Source organism: Ochlerotatus camptorhynchus, unplaced genomic scaffold (assembly GCF_037179485.1).
Source record: "Ochlerotatus camptorhynchus isolate MF236.1 unplaced genomic scaffold, CSIRO-AGI_Acam_v1.1 ptg000406l, whole genome shotgun sequence".
Lineage (NCBI taxonomy): Eukaryota > Metazoa > Arthropoda > Insecta > Diptera > Culicidae > Ochlerotatus > Ochlerotatus camptorhynchus.
Genome location: NW_027040892.1, coordinates 942,436 through 964,312, shown reverse-complemented (window position 1 = coordinate 964,312; position 21,877 = coordinate 942,436). Strand labels below are relative to the sequence as shown.

The 21,877-nt window shown below is 42.7% G+C and overlaps 1 protein-coding gene across 3 annotated transcripts in view; it reads left to right on the top strand.

Moving 5' to 3' along the window:
* Positions 1–12,078, top strand: part of LOC135710928 (catenin delta-2-like) — a 95,763-nt gene extending 83,685 nt beyond the window's left edge. For 2 of the 3 annotated variants that reach the window (XM_065233637.1, XM_065233638.1), the window contains exons 3-4: positions 2,755–5,695; positions 5,769–12,078. In XM_065233637.1, the coding sequence (XP_065089709.1) occupies positions 3,790–5,695; positions 5,769–6,619 (2,757 nt within the window). In that variant the 5' untranslated portion in view covers positions 2,755–3,789 and the 3' untranslated portion in view covers positions 6,620–12,078. The remainder of the gene's footprint in view (positions 1–2,754; positions 5,696–5,768) is intronic. The other variant, XM_065233639.1, reaches the window with a different exon arrangement.
* Positions 12,079–21,877: the final 9,799 nt, after the last annotated feature.

The following is a 21,877-nucleotide window of genomic DNA, read 5'->3' as shown; positions in this document are numbered from 1 at the left end:
GCAATTTTTGTTAAACTTACCAAAATACTCTACTCGTAATTACCGTGGAATTTCCTTGAAACTTTTATAAGAATTTCCTTGGAATCCTTTTTAGTAACCTTTAAGATTTTTTTCTTTGAACTCTCTTAGTCAAATCTCTCTTCAAAAATCGTTTGGAATTGTCCTCAGAAATCCCTTGGATATTTCTTCATAGATCCTTAGCATTGCTTTTAAGTATTCCTCCATTATTTTATTTACCTCAGAATACGATCCTTTTGGTATTTTTCTCGAAATTTCATTGAAGTTCTCGTATGAATCATTCTAAAATTATGTTTGTAATTCTCTTTGAATTCTCATCACAACTCTCAGGATGTTCATGTTGCTATTCTCCCAAGGGGAAAACTACTCTGCACACTGTGCCGCAGTACGCTGATCGGCACGTTAGGGCACACTTTGACAAGTATGACACAGATGATAATATAAAACGGCATCACTGTGTTTTGCTGATGTGTTTCCAATAGTTGCTAAAGTCGCACTTTGTTGATAGCCGTTGATCTTCACTTCAGGATGAAATTAACAAATCCATCAGACTACACGATCAGACTTCGGATTAGAAGCCAAACATCTACTTTGCTCGGTTCTCTCGTGCAGCCAGTAATTCAAATTCCCTGCAAGAGTTGTTAAAGTGTGGCGAAAAATACCAGCGCCGAGATCATCACCAGCAACAGCAATAACTAGGTCACCCTCAGGGTTATGTACTTTTGCAACCAACATTTGCTTGGCGTTTCCGGTAGTGAAAATATCGGTAATCACGGTTAACATGGGTCAATTTCAGATACAGCGTCATACAAATCAGGCAACTTCCTCCCCGCTTGCTTTAAAACAAACATAAGTTTTGTTTTATTCACCTAACAATATACATTTTAACGACCTAAACCCGATCCTTACCGCTTCATACCTTCCCCTTGGCATACAACAGAAGCGCATTCAGCACCTCGTAGTTGTTCGCGCCGAGTAAATCGCCACTAATCTTCAGGTAGCCGTCCACCGCTTGCAACCGACTGAATAGTTCCACTGCCGCCTCGTATTTGCTATCGCTGTCGTAATGTTTCATAATCAACGCCACGGACGTAGGTCCAGATTGCCGGAATCCACCAGAAACTCGAACTATGCCAGAATGTATTCGTTGTTGACGCGCGATTCCGGATTTATGAGGATCCGACGGACTTGAGCTTCGGAACCGGCTTTCACTACGGCTACAATCAGTGTCTTGTTGGTGTTAAACGACTCGAATCTTGGACCAGATTTGGTTTCAGTTTCTCCAGTTAGCCGGGTGGAATGTCAGTACTGCAGCAGTGATTTTAGGCTGGATACATCATTTCATCACGTTAATTTTTCTTGCACAATCACAAACAAACAATCAAAAAAGTCATTAAATTTTCAGGGTTGCCAAACTCATGGGATACCTGATTTACACGGTTAGGTACAGCGTTTGACACAGCTTTCAGCACCGCTAAAACATTCGGCACAGATTGAGGTGTGCAGAGTTGATTTACCCCTTGTATTCTCCTCACAATCACCGTACAATTCTTCTCAGATATAGTTATCAATTCTGCTTAAAGATCTCCGCACAATTCATTTGGAATTCTTCTAAAATTAAAATTCCCCCAAGAAATCCATTCGAATTTAAGTCAGAATTCCTTAGAACTTCATCTCATAATAATCTTGGAATTCTGGTCAGAACTCCATAAAATTTTGAATCCCTCTTAACACCAATTGATAATTTGTGTACATGCAGAAGGGATAAGTTGGGAATAGAAAGAATAGATGTGATGGATTGAAATTTTGTGCACGTTGAAAATTGTATGGGTAAAATGGGATAATCTTGAAGTGTCGTTCCCCCTGCTTAACACTTTAATTCTTTTTGAATCCTTCTCTAAATTCCATTGGTATTCATCAGAATTCTATGTAAAATAAATTAAATTGTTAGAACCCCGAAAATTTTCCAATACCCATAATTTTTTTTCCAATCTTGAATCTCAGAAATATACCATATATTTCTAGCGTATTTTTATCAGCCCTAGATTCTTGATAAATAAATCCCATTCTGTTTTTTTGTTTAGTTATCTAGATTTTTAGACGCAGGCTTGTTTATCTCCCTTCTGTTATTTCGCAATCAAGGATTTCGATGATTTTTAAGTCTCAAATCTCGAAAAACTGTAGTCTTAACTTCTAAACAATTGTCCAGAATCTTAGAAATTTTCTTTAAATTTTGAAGATTTCTGATAATATAGAGGTCTCAGCATCATCAATTGTTTTTCTCGTTATTGTTTTTTTGTAGAATAATTTTTAGAAAATAAACACTGATATAACTCGTTCGAATTGGTGCAAGTAAATGCATTCAAGCAACAATCCTAGAATCAACCTAGATTCAAATACAAAATTGATCGCCATGGCTTGTTGTGCTATAAGGGGGGTTCAATGGCCCAGTGTCTACTGTTTTTGCTTACTGAGCAGAAGATCGTGGGTTTTATACCGGGCTACTTTACATTACTGGCTTGATAGGGTTGGTTATTGAGTCTAGGTGTAAGCACAAGTTCTCTGAATTTAAATTGGTTTTGCAATCAATCAAAGCTGTATAATAATACCGATTTACGAGAGACTGCATAATCGTGAAACCTAAATACATCGCCTACCAACTGTCCTCTTTGCTACTTACACATCCATGGAACCATTCAACCACTAACAGAAGCTTTCGTCTTTTCTACCTTTCAGATGGGAACCGTGCTATGAGCTTTGCGCGCCCAAGCTGAAGTGTCTTTGAATTGATAACAAGCAAGCGGAGAAGACGCGGTGGCCGTCGTGTCGAGGCTAAAAGAAGAACGTGAAAAAGAACTGCAGCGCAGTCACCAGCCTTGCTCGACGACAGCAACCTACCACCTACCACCCACACGCAGAGAGAACGAGGCATCAGGCGTCCCGAATATAGGAACCCTGTGCTGAATAGCAAGAACGTGAGCCAACCCCACATTGAAGCACGTCGCCTTTCTTTTTCGTTTTTTTTTTTTGAGTGTGCCAAAAAGAACTACCGACCACTCGTAGTCTAATCTATGCGGTTTTCCCGTCTTGTGCTGCCTGCGAACGTATATTTGACCGAAGAAGTGCTGTTTGAAAAAAGGTAGTGGTTTTCCCGAAGGCACGTTCCGGCTGAACAACAGCAAGGAAGAAGATTTCCCTATATTGGGGTCGCGTCAGAACGGGTGCACCACCCCCCGAAGGGTGCTGATGGGCGAAGGCGAAGAGAATAGAACCGTCATCACCGAGAGAAGAAGAAAAGCGAATGGAACCAAGTGATAGGTTAATTATAGTGGCATTTATTTATCCGGAAGCGACTCTTATCAAGTAACGAAATTGTCAATTGAGACAAAGTGCTTCTGGGAAGATAACGGGTATAGGTGGGTGGAAGGATGTCATTGGAAGAGAAGCTACTTCGTAAATAGGATCAGTATTAAAATAAAGTGGAACATAACATATTCGGTAGGTGTTTTGTGTTTTTTTGGTTTTCCGGTTTTTTTTTACGAGCGTGTAAAACAAAACAAAAGCATACGCAAAGTTTAGTGATTGTGCGATGATTATCATGGGAAGAGAATGATCTGACAAGTGTGCAACAAGCAAGACTCTATTCTATGTTATACTACTTTATCACATCGTGTGCAATATACAGTTTAGCCATTAGAATTAGCGTGTTGAATCGAATTACGTGCGGTGAGCGCGATTACCGAATCTACCCCCGAAAAATAACCATCATCAATGCATAGTGAGGATGAACTAATCGCTCGTACTCACAAACAGCAAACGACCCAGCAAATCACGACTGTAACGAAGGTCGTGCGCGAGGTGAAACAGTTGGGACCGGATGGGCAGCCGTTTGATTATGTAGCAATGCCTCTCGAAATGGGACCCGATGGACAGCCGATCGACTACGTGTCGATGCCGATGGGAATCTACACGACCCGGTCGCAATACATGAACTACAACCATTTGGACCAGCAGGAGCAGATGGCCGCTGCGGCAGCCGCATCGCAATCGCATATGGCACCCGGTGCGAAAAATATGGCCGGGCCCGGCGACAAAGGGCAGTACCAGACACACTACCAGGACTACGAACACTACTCACAGTATACGGATTCTGGCTATGACCCTGCCGGCGTTCATCATCCACCTCATCCGCAGTCCTACCTCGGAGAGTATCAGATTAATGACCGCTCAACACCTCATAATTCAAGCGAGAACAGCGAATCTTCGATACCGCTGCCAATGAACGTACCTCAGATGGGCAATCCATCGGCCAATCTGCTACCGCCGGGCTATATGCAGGGACAGTACGACGAAATGGGTGAATACGTCATAGCACCGTCGCCTGGAGGTCCAGTTGATCGGCTCTATCCGGACAACCCCTCCGCAATGGTGTACGGCTATGTATCAACTCCTCCCTACGGAACGATTAGTTCTCACGGTCACATTGATCCATCCGGTGCCAGCGAACCTACATACGCCACGAAACAACTTGCCTATGAAGCAGCAGCCAGTGCCAGTCAACGAGGAGTTCCTCCGGAAGGTGCCTGCTACTACGACGGCGAGGATGATCTCCAGCAGCATATGCAGAACCTACAAATTCATAACCACGTCTTTCTGCAGCATCACATCATAACCTCCCCGGGTGGGAACAACCGACCCGGTGGAAGCGGGCCTGAAGGTCCTGATCTCGAAGAGCAGCGCCAAATGAAATGGCGAGATCCTAATCTAACCGAAGTGATCGGTTTCCTCAGTCATCCCAACAACGCCATCAAGGCCAATGCCGCCGCTTACCTACAGCATCTGTGCTACATGGATGATCCAAACAAACAGCGAACGCGAACCCTCGGCGGTATTCCTCCGCTGGTCAAACTCTTAGGCCACGAAAACACCGACGTGTACCGAAATGCCTGTGGTGCCCTGCGGAATCTATCCTACGGTCGCCAAAACGACGAAAATAAACGTGCAATCAACAGTGCCGGAGGCATCCAGGCACTGATCCACCTGCTCCGACGGACATCGGAGTCCGACATCAAAGAACTGGTCACCGGAATCATCTGGAACATGTCCTCGTGTGAAGATCTGAAAAGGTTCATCATCGACGATGCGATCATAGTGATCGTGTCCTACATCATCATTCCCCATTCGGGTTGGGATCCAACGAATCCGGGTGAGACCTGTTGGAGCACCGTGTTCCGGAATGCGTCCGGCATTTTGCGGAATGTTAGCTCAGCCGGAGAATATGCTAGGAAAAAGCTTCGCGAATGCGAAGGTCTAGTGGATTCGTTACTGTACGTCGTTCGGATAGCGATCGAAAAGTCGAACATAGGTAACAAAATTGTGGAAAACTGTGTCTGTATACTGCGAAATTTGTCCTACCGTTGTCAGGAGGTGGAAGACCCGAACTACGATAAAAATCCCATCCCCCACTACAGTAGTGCCGATGGTTCACATGGCAATGCTATTGTGAGTGCGGCGTCGTCTAAGGGCGAAAATCTGGGTTGCTTCGGGGCCAGTAAGAAGAAGAAGGAACAGCAGGCAGCGGCAGCGGCGGCCGCGCAGGCTGCCGACGCGAAGGATCATTCCAGTGCGAATGGAGATCCGGCCAGGATGGCCTACAAAAATACGGCGCATTATAAGGGTGAGTTGCCATTGATGCCGTTGTGCTTCGTTTGTTTAAACTAATATGAATTCTATTTTTCCTCGTATTACAGGTGCGGAGCAGCTGTGGCAGCCCGACGTTGTACATTCCTATCTTGCCTTACTGCAGAGTTGCTCAAATCCGGAAACGCTGGAAGCGGCGGCTGGTGCATTGCAGAACCTGGCGGCTTGCTACTGGCAACCGAGCATAGAGATCCGTGCCACCGTGCGAAAGGAGAAAGGTCTCCCGATTCTGGTGGAACTGCTCCGAATGGAGGTGGACCGGGTGGTGTGTGCCGTTGCCACTGCTCTACGCAATCTAGCTATTGACCAAAGAAATAAAGAATTGATCGGCAAGTACGCGATGCGAGATTTGGTCCAGAAGTTACCCTCTGGGAATCCACAGTGCGATCAGGGTACCTCGGACGACACGATCGCAGCCGTACTGGCCACGTTAAACGAAGTCATTAAGAAGAATGCGGAATTCGCTCGATCCCTGCTGGAAGCCGGTGGCGTAGAGCGATTAATGAACATGACACGACAACGACTAAAGTACACCCCGCGGGTACTGAAATTCGCCGGTCAGCTGCTGTTTACAATGTGGCAACATCAGGAACTGAGAGACATGTACAAGAAGCACGGCTGGAAGGAGCAGGACTTTGTGACGAAAACGATCGCCTCGCGGAACGTAAACAGTAGCAACGGTGGCAGCTATAGTGACAACTCACCAAATTCACCCAACAACACACTGAACCGTCCGATGGCATCCCAGAGTGGTACCAGATACGAAGATCGAACCATGAAGCGGCAGCAAGCGTCGAACAACGGTGGCCAAGCAATGTCCCTGCCACCGAGCGACGGAGCTGTCAAGATGGGTAAGTCCGCCGCAGCTAGGGTAGAATCTAGTCACCGTGAGTCGTTCTAATGTGTCGATTTTCCCGAACTTGTAGGCAGATGAATCTACCAAGAAGCACAATCCGATCTATCAGGGTAGTCAGAAAAGGTAGCTAACCAACACTCTACAGACACACAGAATGAGAAAGAGAGTGAGAGAGAGAGAGAGTCTAGTAGGACAGCAGCTATGTAGCGAATCTATTTAGGAACAACCACTCAATTGCAACACTAAAACAGGTACACCCAGATGCCACCTGGTGGAGTTCGTTTAGTCTAGGCGACAATGCAGACCCCCGTTAAACCTATACACATTATTGGAAAGAATAGTCTTTCCAAACAAACAAAAGGAAAGGGGAATCAAACTGACTCAAGGAGTATATTACGAGAACAATTTAAACACAAAATATTCCAAGCTAATGATGCGAAATGGCGAAACAGCAGCTTCAGCCAGTAAGAGATGACACGGCAGTCTTAGAGTAGTTTACACACAAAGTAATATATTGGATATCTTATTTCCACCATCACGCAACAATCTTATTCGACAGAGCTCTAACAAAAAGTGGTAAAATCGAAACTCTCTCAAATAGTTCCCTCGACATCGCGCAATACCTACCAAATTCATCGTTTATCATAGACACCCATACAAACACACACATATGCGAATTACAGGAAATTACCCTTCAGAAATGAATTTTGAAATTTAGAATATGACTGTTAACATTCATAGCAACACCTATCATGGACACTTACGGTCCTCTCCCATATTTGGCGCTTACTGCACACACTGTTGAGCTATTCTGTTTCATTGTTTTCCATTCAACGCGCACCAGTTTACATTTCTACTAATTTAGAACGTATCTGTTCGTAACTTGTACGATTAATTCCATAACAAATTTTACGAGGGTGAACTAATAGGTTTCAATTCGCTATAGACATTATGGTTGAAACACGTTTGGATATATTTGCTGTACTGGTCAGAAGAAGTCAAGAATGTCATTCAAACAGCTCGTTTCATATTGCCAAGGCTTTTATTTGAAGAATTTGGAGAACATGTTTATGACATGGAAAAAGACTTCAGGATATCGTAGTTCCGTTGAACGTCAAGAATGGTTCCCTTCTACATGTTGCCGTTTGAGTGCCCTACATTTTTATTTGATTATTCGAAACACAGTTTCCGTATTGCCATTGTTTGCTTTCTGAGCTATTATCTTTTACGGGCCTACACCAACACCCTGTCTCGAAGATTATCGTGCACAGCACTGTTATGAGTCCCACACTGGCACAAAGACGATGTTCAGCCCATACCATGGAGAACAGACGCTGTTTTGAGCCGCTCCTAATATGAAGAACAGATGTTCGGTTTGTATGAGCCGCGCCCTCTGAAGAGGGGTGCCCCTACCCTTTTCCTCAGCACGTAGACTTAGGTCCCACCGAGGTTGGTTACTGGACGGTACTGGATAAGAGGCTAAGTACCACTACTATAATCTATTTATACCAGCACAGTTACTCGTAGTAATGGTACGCATTGCCCAGTCGTACCAGCCCAGGTGAAGTCTCCCACGACGTTGCATCAGGAAAGTCAAGTCAAGTCAGGTACGGAGTTTCAGTCAGATTACGTCTAGAGGGAGTCTGGTGCACTTCGATTAAAAGTTCCGATGACCCCGGTGCGGGGCGTCTCCAGAGGACTTTCGGATGATGGTGCTGATGAACTTAGGCAGAAGATTTTCTTGGTCTGAGCCTTAGAACCAAGCGATTTACTGAAATTTAGGCTAAATCCGATTGTCACCTCCTTGTTTTAGGTTCTTTAGGCTCCCAATAACTTCTAGGCTTGTGTGTTTCGGTATAGAATTGATCGAAATAACGTCATCAAAGATATTTCGAGCTTGCTTTTTTAACTGTGTAGAGTGTAGACCTATCTTTCACTTAAGCTTTCAAATTAGCTTCTTTTATAGTTCTCTGGATCTGGGTCCTACAAGATACTCAATTGTTTCTTATGTTCTTGTATCCAAAGTACGTTGAACTTGCTGTAGAGGTGCTTTTACTGCATTACTTCAAGGTATTAACTCGTTTGAATTTGTCCTCGAATTTTAGTCTGCCTGGTCTTGCAAATTGTCTAGACTTATCCTGAATTTACTTGTGGATTATCACATTATATTCTCCAGGCGATTGGTCTTAAGGTTCACTGAAAATTAACTGGAGTAGTGAATCAAACTTCTCGAATATTTCAAAAATGAATACTGAAGTGTTCAGCTACAGAATAAAGACCATAATTAAATATGATTAAAGAATTGCTGGCTCGAAAGTTTTCTTATCGCATGATACATTTTTGAGGATGTGGAGATCTACACAAGTTATAACTAGTCGTATATTAAATATTATCCGCCAATCAGTTAGGGCGTAGACAAGAAGATTGTTAGGTGACAACTCTTCCAGAATCCAGTTGGTAAAACTACCCGATGTAAAGTGAGAAATTGTAAAATTCGTTCGAAGCTTTAGCCTTTGAGCTATAAATGGCAAGAATGGGTCGGTCTAATACTGCCGGTGGAACCATAATGGTCCCATGTGTATATGAAAGTTCATTGGACATGGGTCAATTATGCGTCCACCGGCAGTACAAAGCTTGAGAATAATCATGGAATGCAGTCTTCTTGATATGTTGTCTTCGGTTAGGGTGAAGAAGCCTTATCGGTAACACGTTTGCTGTAGCAAATGGCTGCAATGATGATCGTTTGGATGTTTCGAGATCGTAATCGTGTGAGATACGTTTTTGAAAAACTGGTTGTACCGGTCATGTAATAAGTTCCTTGAAGCAAGAGTTGTTGGAAACTCCCACCAGGTTGTATTATATTGATTGCGTTGCTGCAAACGAAATTTACATAGCATTTTTTGGAGCACAAATCTCATTTTTCTTTGTGTCACTAGAACTTGTTTGAGCTCCATTTAATTTTGTGGGCCAGTGCAGCTTATCGAACGTATTACAACTACGTCAAAACCTTTGTCCTCTGTTATAAATTTACAGCATCTCTATTGAATCGAATTCCTGGCACGTCAATTCCTGTAAAATTCACCAATCGAAAGTTGCATGTTGTTTCTCGGTTATCGTTGTTAACTATTAACCCATTACACAAGAGAAGACGAATATTCATCGTTAATCATTAACCTCACTCCAGCACACATCTCCTTCGCACCAACATCCGAATCCTTTGCCCCATGCCCATCACATTTAACCATATATGAACGTTGTCTCGGTGTAGAAAGCGACCACGCAAGACGAACGGTCATCATCATAAATGTATCTATAATAGCGCATTGATAGGAACCAGCCTCATTAAAAAGAGCATGATAAAGGATAAAAATGAAATCAAATACTCACATACTAACACAAACACACATTCAATGGAAATCGTGCTGGTTTAATCACATAGACCTTTTGTCTCGGAAAGGAAGATAGCTCAATGACTATAGGCGCCGCCCCCCGTCAACACATGTGTACAGTTAATCGTAAGCGAATTGGAACAGTACATATACAGAACCTAGAATGGATATGCTAATTGAAATTATGTAAACGAGAAGACGCTGTAATTCGAATTTTTTGATACATTGAACGATTGCTGAGATAAGTGCGTAGAATTTTAAATGAACTAGTGGAACTAATTTAACGTCTCGGTATAAAAAACGAAAAATGAGAGCTCAGAAAACACGCGACAACAACAAAGCAGGAACAAAACAGCAACAAATTTTTATCCCTCGCTACTATCACTAACATGAATAGAGAATAGCAAACTACATGGAATAATCCACAAGAACAGTCGTACTCCCTGTCATGGAATTCCCCCTTTTAGAGGACGCGAAGGCGGTGACAAAAGACAGCCACAAGGAATTACAATGAAAATTAAGGCGATAAACTCTGCTCAAAGGGCTTAATGTGCAAGTAACAAGAGGAAATCATGCAAAAGCTAAACAAATGTAACCAGGAAAAAAGATAAAAAAAAATCAGAACAGTAGATTAGAACAAATTGAAATAATTGATAAGCTGATGGCGGAAGTGCAGTACATAACTAAGAAGTTTAATATCTAATCATAGCAAGGATAACAAAACAAACCAAGTGGGAAAAAGTAATAATTTTATGGTCAATTTTATCATTATAAACAAGTTACGAAAGAAAACAAAAACGAAATATAGGAATCACCAAGTTCACTTTCACATTCACGAAAACTCACTCACCCCACACGAACATATAATGCATAAAACTACTGTCGCATCATACCGAGCACGCATTTAAAGGAACTATAGGAATTCTACCACACAGACACACACACAAAAAAAAACAACCCTACGGAAGTAAAGCAACAAAAAATGAATATCAACACTGTATTTTCCTGTAGTCGTACCACTTCTTATTCTCTCACATCATGCAACTCTGACATCAGAAATCGTAGCATCTGTCGAAAAATTACTGATTGTTTTGAGAAAATGTTTTCTACGCAAAAAAAATAGACGTCATTCCAGCGAGCGAGCACCGCATCACTTCGTATATTCCTTCTTGTCAAGCCTCTCATGATGGTGGTGGATATTGTCGTCGTTGAACGTGGTCCTTGATATAGATATAAAATACTACAAATCAGCCAACACTCTATGTATAGCTAATCGTTGTTGGCTAACTACAATGAATCGAAACGAAGGTACTTCAAAGATTATGATTTCTTGCTGCCACCAGTGGAAAGTGTGGAAATCAATTGAGCTTCTTTTTTATCTTTGATTCTTATCGTACATTCTAACCTATAACTTAGTTCAATCCAATTGGCAAACTGATTCGGAACCGAGAAAAGACATGACTTTATGTTGTAGGATTAAAAAAAAAACTAATCAGAAAATCAGATCAGGCACTGAAAACCAGGGGCTACATTGCGCATCTCGAAACGAAACACTTTTTGTACGAATGCTTGTATGAAAAAGTTTTTCGTTTCGAGATGCGCAATGTTGCCGCAGATTAAAAGACGCATCTAGCAGTGATATGAATTTGTTTATATTTAGCTAATTCGTAGATTATTGATCAGCCATTACAAGACGAAAACAAACACACATACATGCAGACAGACACTGGGTATATTCCGTGAGAGAGAAAGAGAGAGAGAAAGCAAAAAAAACTAATTACAATTATTATCGAAATTATGATTAAAACAAAAATATTGTATCGACAATTGTGGGAAAAGTGCATGAAAGAGGAGGAGGGTGGTTTATGAGGATAAAAAACAGTAGGAACAAAAATGGGTAGCAAAGAATTCACAATTACATACACACTCACTAAAAGCAGAAAGCTAGTTAAAAAAAAGAATGGATTCAGAGTGGAGGCAACTGTAAGTTTCTCCACATCGCATGGTCGGGAAATGAAAGAACAGCAGCGAGTGAATGATAATGGTTGAAATTACTTAATCTAAAAAAAAAACATGCAAACGTATATACAACAATTTAAACAAAAAACAAGTAAATGTATGTATTCCAGGACAAACACTCATGACTAAGAAGAAACAAAAAGAAAACAATGGATGCGAGAATTCAGTGCAGCCCGAATCACATTAAACGAGTAAAGTAGTTAAAATTGGATTCCATTCATATATTATACTTATTAATTAACGATTAATTGCATTGATTATAAAACACAGGATGTAAAACAAGCAAAAGAGCAAAAAATCATATAATTGCTATTAGGAATGCCTTTATTTAGTTTTATATATTTACATATTATTTTATTGTATTATTTTTCTTCCTTTCTTACGAAATTTACACTCTGATCCATTAGTAAACATTAAGGGAAAGCAAACAAAAAAATATTTTAAAAACCGATAAGCATACATAATTTTTGAAATGCAATAAAAAGTAAATAAATTATTGATATTCAAAATATAAGCGAGTGGTTTTTTTTATTCTGTCCGATTATGCCGTTATAACCTTAATTATTTACACATTGTCCGAAAAAAAACAAAACAAATCAATGCATGACTTTGCGGAGTTCCGTGGAGGCACCATATTTGACCTGTACTCACGTATTTCACGAAATAGCTCCCAATAATCAACCACTAGTGTTTCACGGTGAAGTGACAACTTATTACTCACGGTGAAGTGATTCCCATTTGATTTACACGGCAATCACTTCACCATGCGTGACAAGTGGTCACTTCACTTCGTTATCACCGTGAAGTGACACTCGTAATAAGGCCAAAGGTGTCGTACGAAAATGATTTGTAATGAGTATAAAATTTACATTTAATTTGTATGAATTGTAAATTGAAAAAACTTAACTTCATTCGTATTGTTTGTTTTATTTTCATTAAACAAAATAACATACATAAATTTATATTGATTTTATAAATATCAACGATGTTCTTAATTTTTGTGCTACAATTTACAACACTTATAGTGGGGAAGGTTGTTCATTGAAACTTTCGGTCCGCTTCGTAGCATAGTGCTTGCTAAGAGGTGCCAGGTGGTAACCCACTGATTACCTGACGATCGGCCAAATTTAGAAGACGTCTGCATTGAATTGTCTCACTTTGTAATATTCCGCCCACTAGGGGTAAGAGGGGCATAGTGAGCAGGTCGGGCATAGTGAGCATCCCGTGCACCAGCTTGGACTTCCGGCCGTTCGGAACAAATTGGTTGGTGGTAGGATCAATATCATAATGATATTGAATCTACTACCAGTTGATTTGTTTCATGCAGCTGGAGATCCAGAGCCAAACTGCGAGATGCTAACTATGCCCCACCTGTTCACTATGCCCCTCCTCCCCCTATATCACAGTCAATTGCGAGTAGCTGAGCGGAATGGAGACAAGGAAAGAATTTGGTACAGGACCAAGTCTCTCCCGGCTGGCGCCAAAACAATGCACCTGGAAGCAACTCGATCAAGTTGTCATGGGGCACGAAATGATCCTGTTGCATAGCTTAGAGCTGTTGCAATCGGGGAAGGGGGGTGGGCTGGTTACTTACCTTACCAATCAGGCTAAGGCCTTGTTGTCCTCTGCTGTCCGAAGAAGTCGTCTCCACTCTACTCGATCCATGGCCACAGTTCGCCAGCCTCGTAGTCTGCGAAGGGTCCGCAGGTCACCTTCTACTTGGTCGATCCACCTTGCCCGCTGCGCGCCTCTTCTTCTTGTTCCTGTTGGGTCGCTTTCTAGAACCATTTTCACTGGGTCGTCGTGCGGCATTCTTACGACGTGCCCAGCCCACCGTAGTCGCCCAATTTTTGCAATGTGGACGATGGATGGTTCTCCCAGCAGCTGGTGCAATTCGTGGTTCATTCGCCTCCTCCACGTTCCGTCATCCATCTGCACTCCACCGTAGATGGTACGCAACACCTTCCGTTCGAAAACACCAAGGGCGCGTTGGTCCTCCACGAGCATAGTCCAGGTCTCGTGGCCGTAAAGGACCACCGGTCTAATCAGCGTCTTGTAGACAGTCAACTTCGTGCGGCGGCGAATTTTATTCGACCGGAGCGTCCTCCGGAGTCCAAAGTAGGCACGATTCCCTGCCATAATGCGTCTTTGAATTTCTCTGCTGGTATCATTTTCGGCGGTCACCAGTGAGCCCAAATACACGAACTCATCGACCACCTCGATTTCGTCACCGTCAATCTGAACTCGGGGTGGGAGGCTAACATTGTCTTCCCTAGAACCTCTTGCTTTCATATATTTTGTCTTTGATGCGTTGATGGCAAGTCCAATCCGTCTAGCTTCAGCCTTCAGTCTGATGTACGTTTCCGCCATCATCTCAAAGTTCCATACCATAATGTCAATGTCATCGGCGAAACCAAGGAGCTGGATGGACTTCCTGAATATCGTGCCACTCGTGTCTATCCCAGCTCTTCTGATCACACCTTCTAACGCGATGTTGAACAGCAGACACGAAAGTCCATCACCCTGCCGTAACCCCCTTCGAGATTCAAAGGGACTCGAGAGTGTCCCCGATACTCGAACAACGCACGTCACTCGATCCATCGTCGCCTTGACCAATCGCGTCAGTTTATCCGGAAATCCGTACTCGTGCATAATCTGCCATAGCTGATCTCGATCGATTGTGTCGTATGCGGATTTGAAATCGATGAACAAATGATGTGTGGGCACGTTGTATTCGCGGCATTTTTGCAGAACCTGCCGAATCGCGAAAATTTGGTCCGTGGTAGCGCGGGCACCCATGAATCCCGCCTGGTATTGCCCCACGAACTCTCTTGCATATGGTGACAGACGGCGGCATAGAATTTGGGAGAGTACCTTGTAGGCGGCGCTCAGCAGTGTGATCGCGCGGTAGTTGCAGCAATCCAACTTGTCGCCCTTTTTGTAGATTGGGCATACGACACCTTCCATCCACTCCTCCGGTAATATCTCCTCCTCCCAAATCTTGGCAATTACCCAGTGCAGCGCTCTAGCCAGTGCTTCACCACCGTATTTCAATAGCTCACTTGGTAGTTGATCTACACCAGTTGCTTTGTTGTTCTTCAGCCGACCGATCTCCTCCTCAACTTCTTGAAGATCAGGGGCCGGTAGCCTGTCGTCTTCTGCGCGTGCTCCAAGGTCTGTTGCCGTGCCACCTTCGTTTTCTGCTGCTTCACCGTTGAGGTGCTCGTCATAGTACTGCTTCCACCTCTCAATCACCTCACACTCGTTCGTGAGAAGGTTACCGTCCAAGTCCTTGCACATATCGGCTTGCGGCACGTAGCCTTTGCGCAAACTATTTAGCTTCTCGTAGAACTTCCGTGTGTCGTTTACGCGGTACAGATTTTCCATCGCCTCGCGATCTCGATCTTCCTGCTGACGCTTCTTCCTTCGGAAAACCGAGTTTTGTCTGTTCCGCGCTTGTCTGTATCGCTCCACATTCAATCTCGTGCGGTGTTGCAGCATTCTCGCCCGTGCTGCATTCTTCTCCTCTACTAACAGTTTGCATTCGCCGTCAAACCAGTCATTTCTTCGGTCCGGGATTGCAGTACCTAGTGCCGCTACAGCAGTACTACCTATGGCTGAACGGATGTCCCTCCAGCCATCTTCAAGAGAAGCTGCGCCAAGCTGCTCTTCCGTGGGTAGTGCAACTTCCAGCTGCTGCGCGTAGTCCTGGGCAACTCCGGTGTCCCGTAGTTGCTCAATGTTGGGTCGTGGCGTTCGACTTCGACGTGTGTTATGCACCGTCGAGAGTTTTGAGCGCATGCATACTGCAACTAGGTAGTGGTCCGAATCTATGTTCGCACTGCGGTACGTGCGGACGTTGATAATGTCGGAGAAGAATTTCCCGTCGATTAGAACGTGATCGATTTGGTTTTCTGTGTGTTGGTCAGGTGATCTCCAGGTGGCTTTGTGGATATCCTTGCGGGGGAAAAAGGTACTTCGAACTACCATACCCCGGGAGGCTGCAAAGTTCACGCATCGTTGGCCGTTGTCGTTCGATACGGCATGCAGGCTGTTTGGCCCGATTGCCGGTCTATACATTGCCTCCCGTCCTACCTGAGCGTTCATGTCGCCGATGACGATTTTGACGTCCCGTTGCGAACAGCCGTCGTACACCTGCTCCAGCTGCGCATAGAACGCTTCTTTCTCGTCGTCGGGTCTCCCTTCGTGTGGGCAGTGCACGTTGATGATGCTGTAGTTGAAGAAACGGCCCTTAATCCTCAACTTGCACATCCTCGCGTTGATCGGCTGCCAACCAATCACGCGTTGGCGCATCTTACCCAGCACTACAAAGCCGGTTCCCAGCTCGTTGGTGGTGCCACAGCTCTGGTAGAAAGTAGCCGCTCGATGCCCGCTTTTCCATACCTTTTGTCCCGTCCAGCAAAGTTCCTGCAGTGCTACGACTTCGAAGTTGCGTGGTTGAAGTTCGTCATAGATAAACCTATCGCAACCCGGGAAGCCGAGCGATTTGCAGTTCCATGTTCCGAGTTTCCAATCGTAGTCCTTATTTCGTCGCGTAGGTCTGTGCCGATTGTTCCGATCCGTATTTCTTTCTTCGGTATTTGCAACTTTGTTTTTTTTCCAGGGCGGCTTGTTGGGCCTGCCCCAACCCCCTGTCTCGCCGGGGGACCATCGTGCACAGCTCTGTTTAGAGTCCCACGCTGGCACTAGGACGGTGATCAGCCGCTCCTAACATGGAGAACAGACGCCGTTTTGACCCGCACCTCCATGGTGAGCAGACGCTCAGGTTTGGTTGTTGGTGCTAATGTTTAGTTTGTTTTTGTATAATTTCAGGTGTTAAGGTGGTTCGCTGCCGCTGGATAGTGGGTTTGACGGTGCTTCAGCAAGAATAATATTGAGACATACGGAAATGCAACAAACGTGTCAAATTAACTGCATTGGTAACGAAAACACAGAGGAGCGTACACCTGATGTCACACACTAAGGTGATGGTAATAAGGTCGGTGATAATATGACATTTTCACAAAAGCGGAGATCAAATCAGATTGGTCAACGTACCAAAATTCGAATCTTCGATTAAAACGTGGAATCTGTGCAGCACCAGTGGAGAACTTTCAAAAGCCGCAGGTCTCATCAACCGCTGCCTGCAGTATATAACTTGTGGCTGGTGGCCTCACAAATGGATCTCAGATGTAAATGTCATCAGAAGCCGATTGCAATAGAAACGAAGTCTACAGGCAAGCGTTTGATTATGAATTAAATCCGCCAGAACATCGCAGCTAAGGCAAATACTAAGGCGGCGGAGCGTCATCAAGAAAATTAAGCAAGCCGATAGGAATATGACCTGGGCCCAGGTCAAGCAGCTGCCCAGAATGGAAGTCTTTCACGTTGACCCTGTGCACCTCTGGAGGTTCCCAGGTATTTGAGTACGTCGACGATGGACGTTGCCCCTTGGAACGGAATGAAAGCGAACAAACCTGATGTTGCACAACAAGCCGGCGCTATACGGTCTAGCATAGGCCACGACTAAATTTTCGTAGGTTCATGCCTGGCTTAAGTGCAGATAGGTAGGCAGCAGCCAGCCAGGGTGTGAACTGAGCAATAACAATAACAATACAATTTACAACACTTATACTGCCGTTATACTCATAACTGTCCCATGTTCTATGCAATCCTTATGCACCATGGGACTCTTATGCGTATAACGGCAGTATAGTGACATTAAAATTTTACTCGCGTGACTATAATCTGAGTCTTTTGATGCCACTGGCTCCAATTTCAACTAAGTTATGTCCACTTGAAAGAAAAAATGTTTTTCAGATTTATGAAATCATTAGATGTTATAATGATAATTAGTATTTGTAAGTTGCAAGAAGAGGTTGTGAAGTATGACAAACTTCGCTAGTTTCAAACAACTAAATTACTCGGTGTAGTTTGAGGATTGTTTAAAATTTTAGATAGAGTTTCGAATTTGTGGTTGTTCAATGCTTGATGTGGCATTTTGCAAGTTGCGCAATTGAGGGTATATTAATGATTTTGCGCCTAATATAAATTCAACTGGGTGTTGACACATTCCTGAGTTAATTTGAGATCCTGAGGGTTGATAAAAAAAATCCATTTCGGTAGACACTAGACCGACCAAAAAAGGCGGAATCATATTAGAACGATTAGAACCAACCAACCAAGGACGATCTACGGAAGGAAACTGCCGGTGAAGCACGGAATGAAATACGAAGTGTTAGAGAAAAACTCCAAGGGATTCCAAAAGAAGCAATTATCGACGGCGGAAGAGCAGAATATGGTGAGAGCTTTCCATTTATTTAAAAAAATTAAATATCAAAATTAAACTAAATACATGCCAGGTTTGAAAACAATATTTTCGAACCTGGAAGTGTGTATATACAGGATGCGTGACGAATTTTAGCGGTAAATGGCATATTTGAGAAAAAATACACCAGTTAGTTATTCTAGCAATGAATTTTGTGCGATTTATTTTCTTTCGCAACATATGGAAGTTGTAAGTAAATTTATTCAAAAAAATTGCCTTCCCTTTCGACGACTGTAGTTAGACGCTTCCGGAAAGTGCAGTATGCACGTTTTAAAATGTTTCGATCCATAGATGTCATCACTGCCTTGATTTTAGCTTTTAGCGACTTAAGTGTGGTGTGAGGGGTTCTATTGGTATCCCGTTGGACGACGCCCTATACAAAATAATCCAACGGATTGATATCGGGATTGCTTGGGGGCCAAATTTCTTCCTCCCAAATTTACGAAATATTTTCCGTAAGCCATTTCTGTGCTTTATTAGCAGTATGAGCAGGTGCTCCGTCTTATCACTTTCCCAAGCCTTTTTTAATATTATACACTGTTCTTTCAGACACATTTACCGACCGAATTATTTCTTTCATGCATACTCCGGCGCGCAACAAAGCGACAACGGCTGACAGATTGCTCTCTTGTTTCGACATCTTTACGTTTACTCAACATTGTTTGTTTAAATCTTACACCTAACAGTATAAGCTATCGAGTGCTGCCAAATATATCTAAATCATGATGCACAAGGATGAGAAATTACTATTTGAAATTTACTGCAAAAATTCGTCACGCACCCTGTATAACCAATATCCATTTGAAAACGGTAATGCATACATGCGGGGCTTATTGTGAGTGAAAGTAACCTCGGAATGGGCGTGACTCTCAAGACATTCTGAAATGGGTTACTGGATCTGCAATAGAGCTATCACCTTCCGGACTAAAGCTGTCTACAATGACCATAAATGCGGCATTGTAGAGAGAGTTCTTCCATAATAACACTGCCGGCCAGTGGGGGTTAGCGGGAATACACACACACACACACACACACACACACACACACACACACACACACACACACACACACACACACACACACACACACACACACACACACACACACACACATACACACACACACACACACACACACACACACACACACACACACACGCACACACACACACACACACACACACACACACACACACACACACACACACACACACACACACACACACACACACACACACACACACACACACACACACACACACACACACACACACACACACACACACACACACACACACACACACACACACACACACACACACACACACACACACACACACACACACACACACACACACACACACACACACACACACACTAGACGTTGCTATTTGTTGCAATTGCTATGAAATTAAGCTACTGAATTTTGGAAGTGAAAGCGTTGTTTTTACGATTTCACGCTCTAGGAATCTGGTCGTGAATTAATGTTTTTTAAGCGTATTATTCGGAATAATTTTTTTGTGGAGCTGGGTCTCAAATTGTACTCAAGGGCAGGGATGGAAAATCATTTACATTCATTTGCCTCTAACTTTTTTCATCAACAGAATTCCGTAAAATAGTGTTTGAAGATGTTGTAGGCTTTGATATTGGCTACATCTTTTGAAAACAACTCAAATCTGTATCTCTTATGCATGATGAATAAGAGCGATAAGAACTCACCATTGTTTTTCAGTGAATGTAAATTGCATTCACTGAAAAACAATAACATGTTCTGCCAGCTCTACTTCATCATGCATAAGAGATTAAGATTTAAATTATTATCAAAAGTTGTAGTTAATATCAAAAGCTACAAAAGTTTCATACATCATTTAACGGTATTCTGTTGATGAAAAAAGTTAGAGACAAATGAATGTAAATGAATGCACGAAATGAATGTAAATGATTTTCCATCCCTGCTCAAGGGAACAAATTATAAAGGGATTAAAGATAAGTGTATCATCCAAACCATTTGTGGAATGGTTCGATGATTTGGGTTATCGTTCGTTTATGGTTATTTTTTATTAGGGATGCCAAAAACCTCTTCTCATATCATGAAGTTAATCGAGCAAATTTGCTGCAAACTTTAAGCGATTAAGCAAGCCTTGTTTGTAGATTGATATCGAGATGGTTGCAGCACCGACAAACCGACAGGAATGACCATAGAAATTACCACGAAATTTCTGCTCAAATCACACTTCCGACATCTGTCTCCGTATTCGCGGAAAACGTTTATCCAAGCCACGAACACGAGTGATCTATTCTGGACAAGTAATTTTTATCTAGATGAAAAGTTTCTATGGTTTTGACAGATGGGATCGCTGCACATTTGAATAGGCCGTTATAGATTTTCGAGCGAAAGTTAAGTTTAAGTTTTATCAGACCCCCTTAACTCTTTGGAATTTATAGAGACAGATGACAGCGCCAATAGGTCTTTGGCGATACAACGTTGAACTGCAGCGTTGGAAGAAAACACGCACACCATCATCTATACATGTACGAACCCACACCACTGAGCGGAGGGTACAGCGCAAATCAAAACACGAAGTGGTGTCATTACTCATCGTCAGCACTCAGCTTCGGCAGCTTTAGCTTACGATTTAATTCGCCGTAATTAAAAAATACCTTCTTTATAAAATAGAAAAGTAATCATTATTCCAACGTAATTTTTGAATAGCCAATAGCGTGCAGCGTTGGCCAAGGAAGACGGCATATTTTATTACGTTTGTTTAGCAATGATTTTGATACGTTGCGTTTTTTTCCATGTATACTTCTATGCAACTTCTATTATGTTGAGCAACAGCTTCATAAATCATCAATTCTCGATTACTTTTTCGAAGGGACGTATCTGCATTTATTATTGTTTTCTCAAGGTTTTCTGATGCGTATAACGTGGTAATGATTGAAAATGGATGCAATCATAACAAAGTGAGAATCTTGCTATCGCAATATAATGATGATGACATCGATCATCCTCTTCCCTCGGTTGATCATCAACGTCCATGCTGGCATATGTCATACTGACACCTGTCATTTATTGAGCCCTGGTGATGAAGTTGGCGGGGGACTCCCAACAGTTTCAATGTCCACTCACGAGATGGCACTGCGATCACATAAGGGTGGTGTATCCATTGCCTTGTTCGAGGAATTGATTTGTGGGATATCTTGTTAATGAATAAAATATCTTTGGTTTAATATCAGATGAATATTTTTTTCGCAAGAGATCATTAATTTTTAATTATGCGATACGATTAAACTGAGGCCGCATTGCGCATTTCAAAACGAAAAACTTTATCATACAAGCGTTCGTACAAAAAGTCTTTCGTTTCAAGATGCGCAATGTGCCCCCTGATTTAATGTCAAATTGTTTAAATTTTAAGCAAAATGAGAATAGTTTGATTTATCAGTGTATGCTATAGACTTCTCTGACGTTTGTGAAATGCTGGCAATCGGAAGCAAATTCCAGATTTCCAGGATGGGTAATTTCCAGGGAAAGCTAGAATAAGCTTGGAAAATCCATTCAATAAAAGTC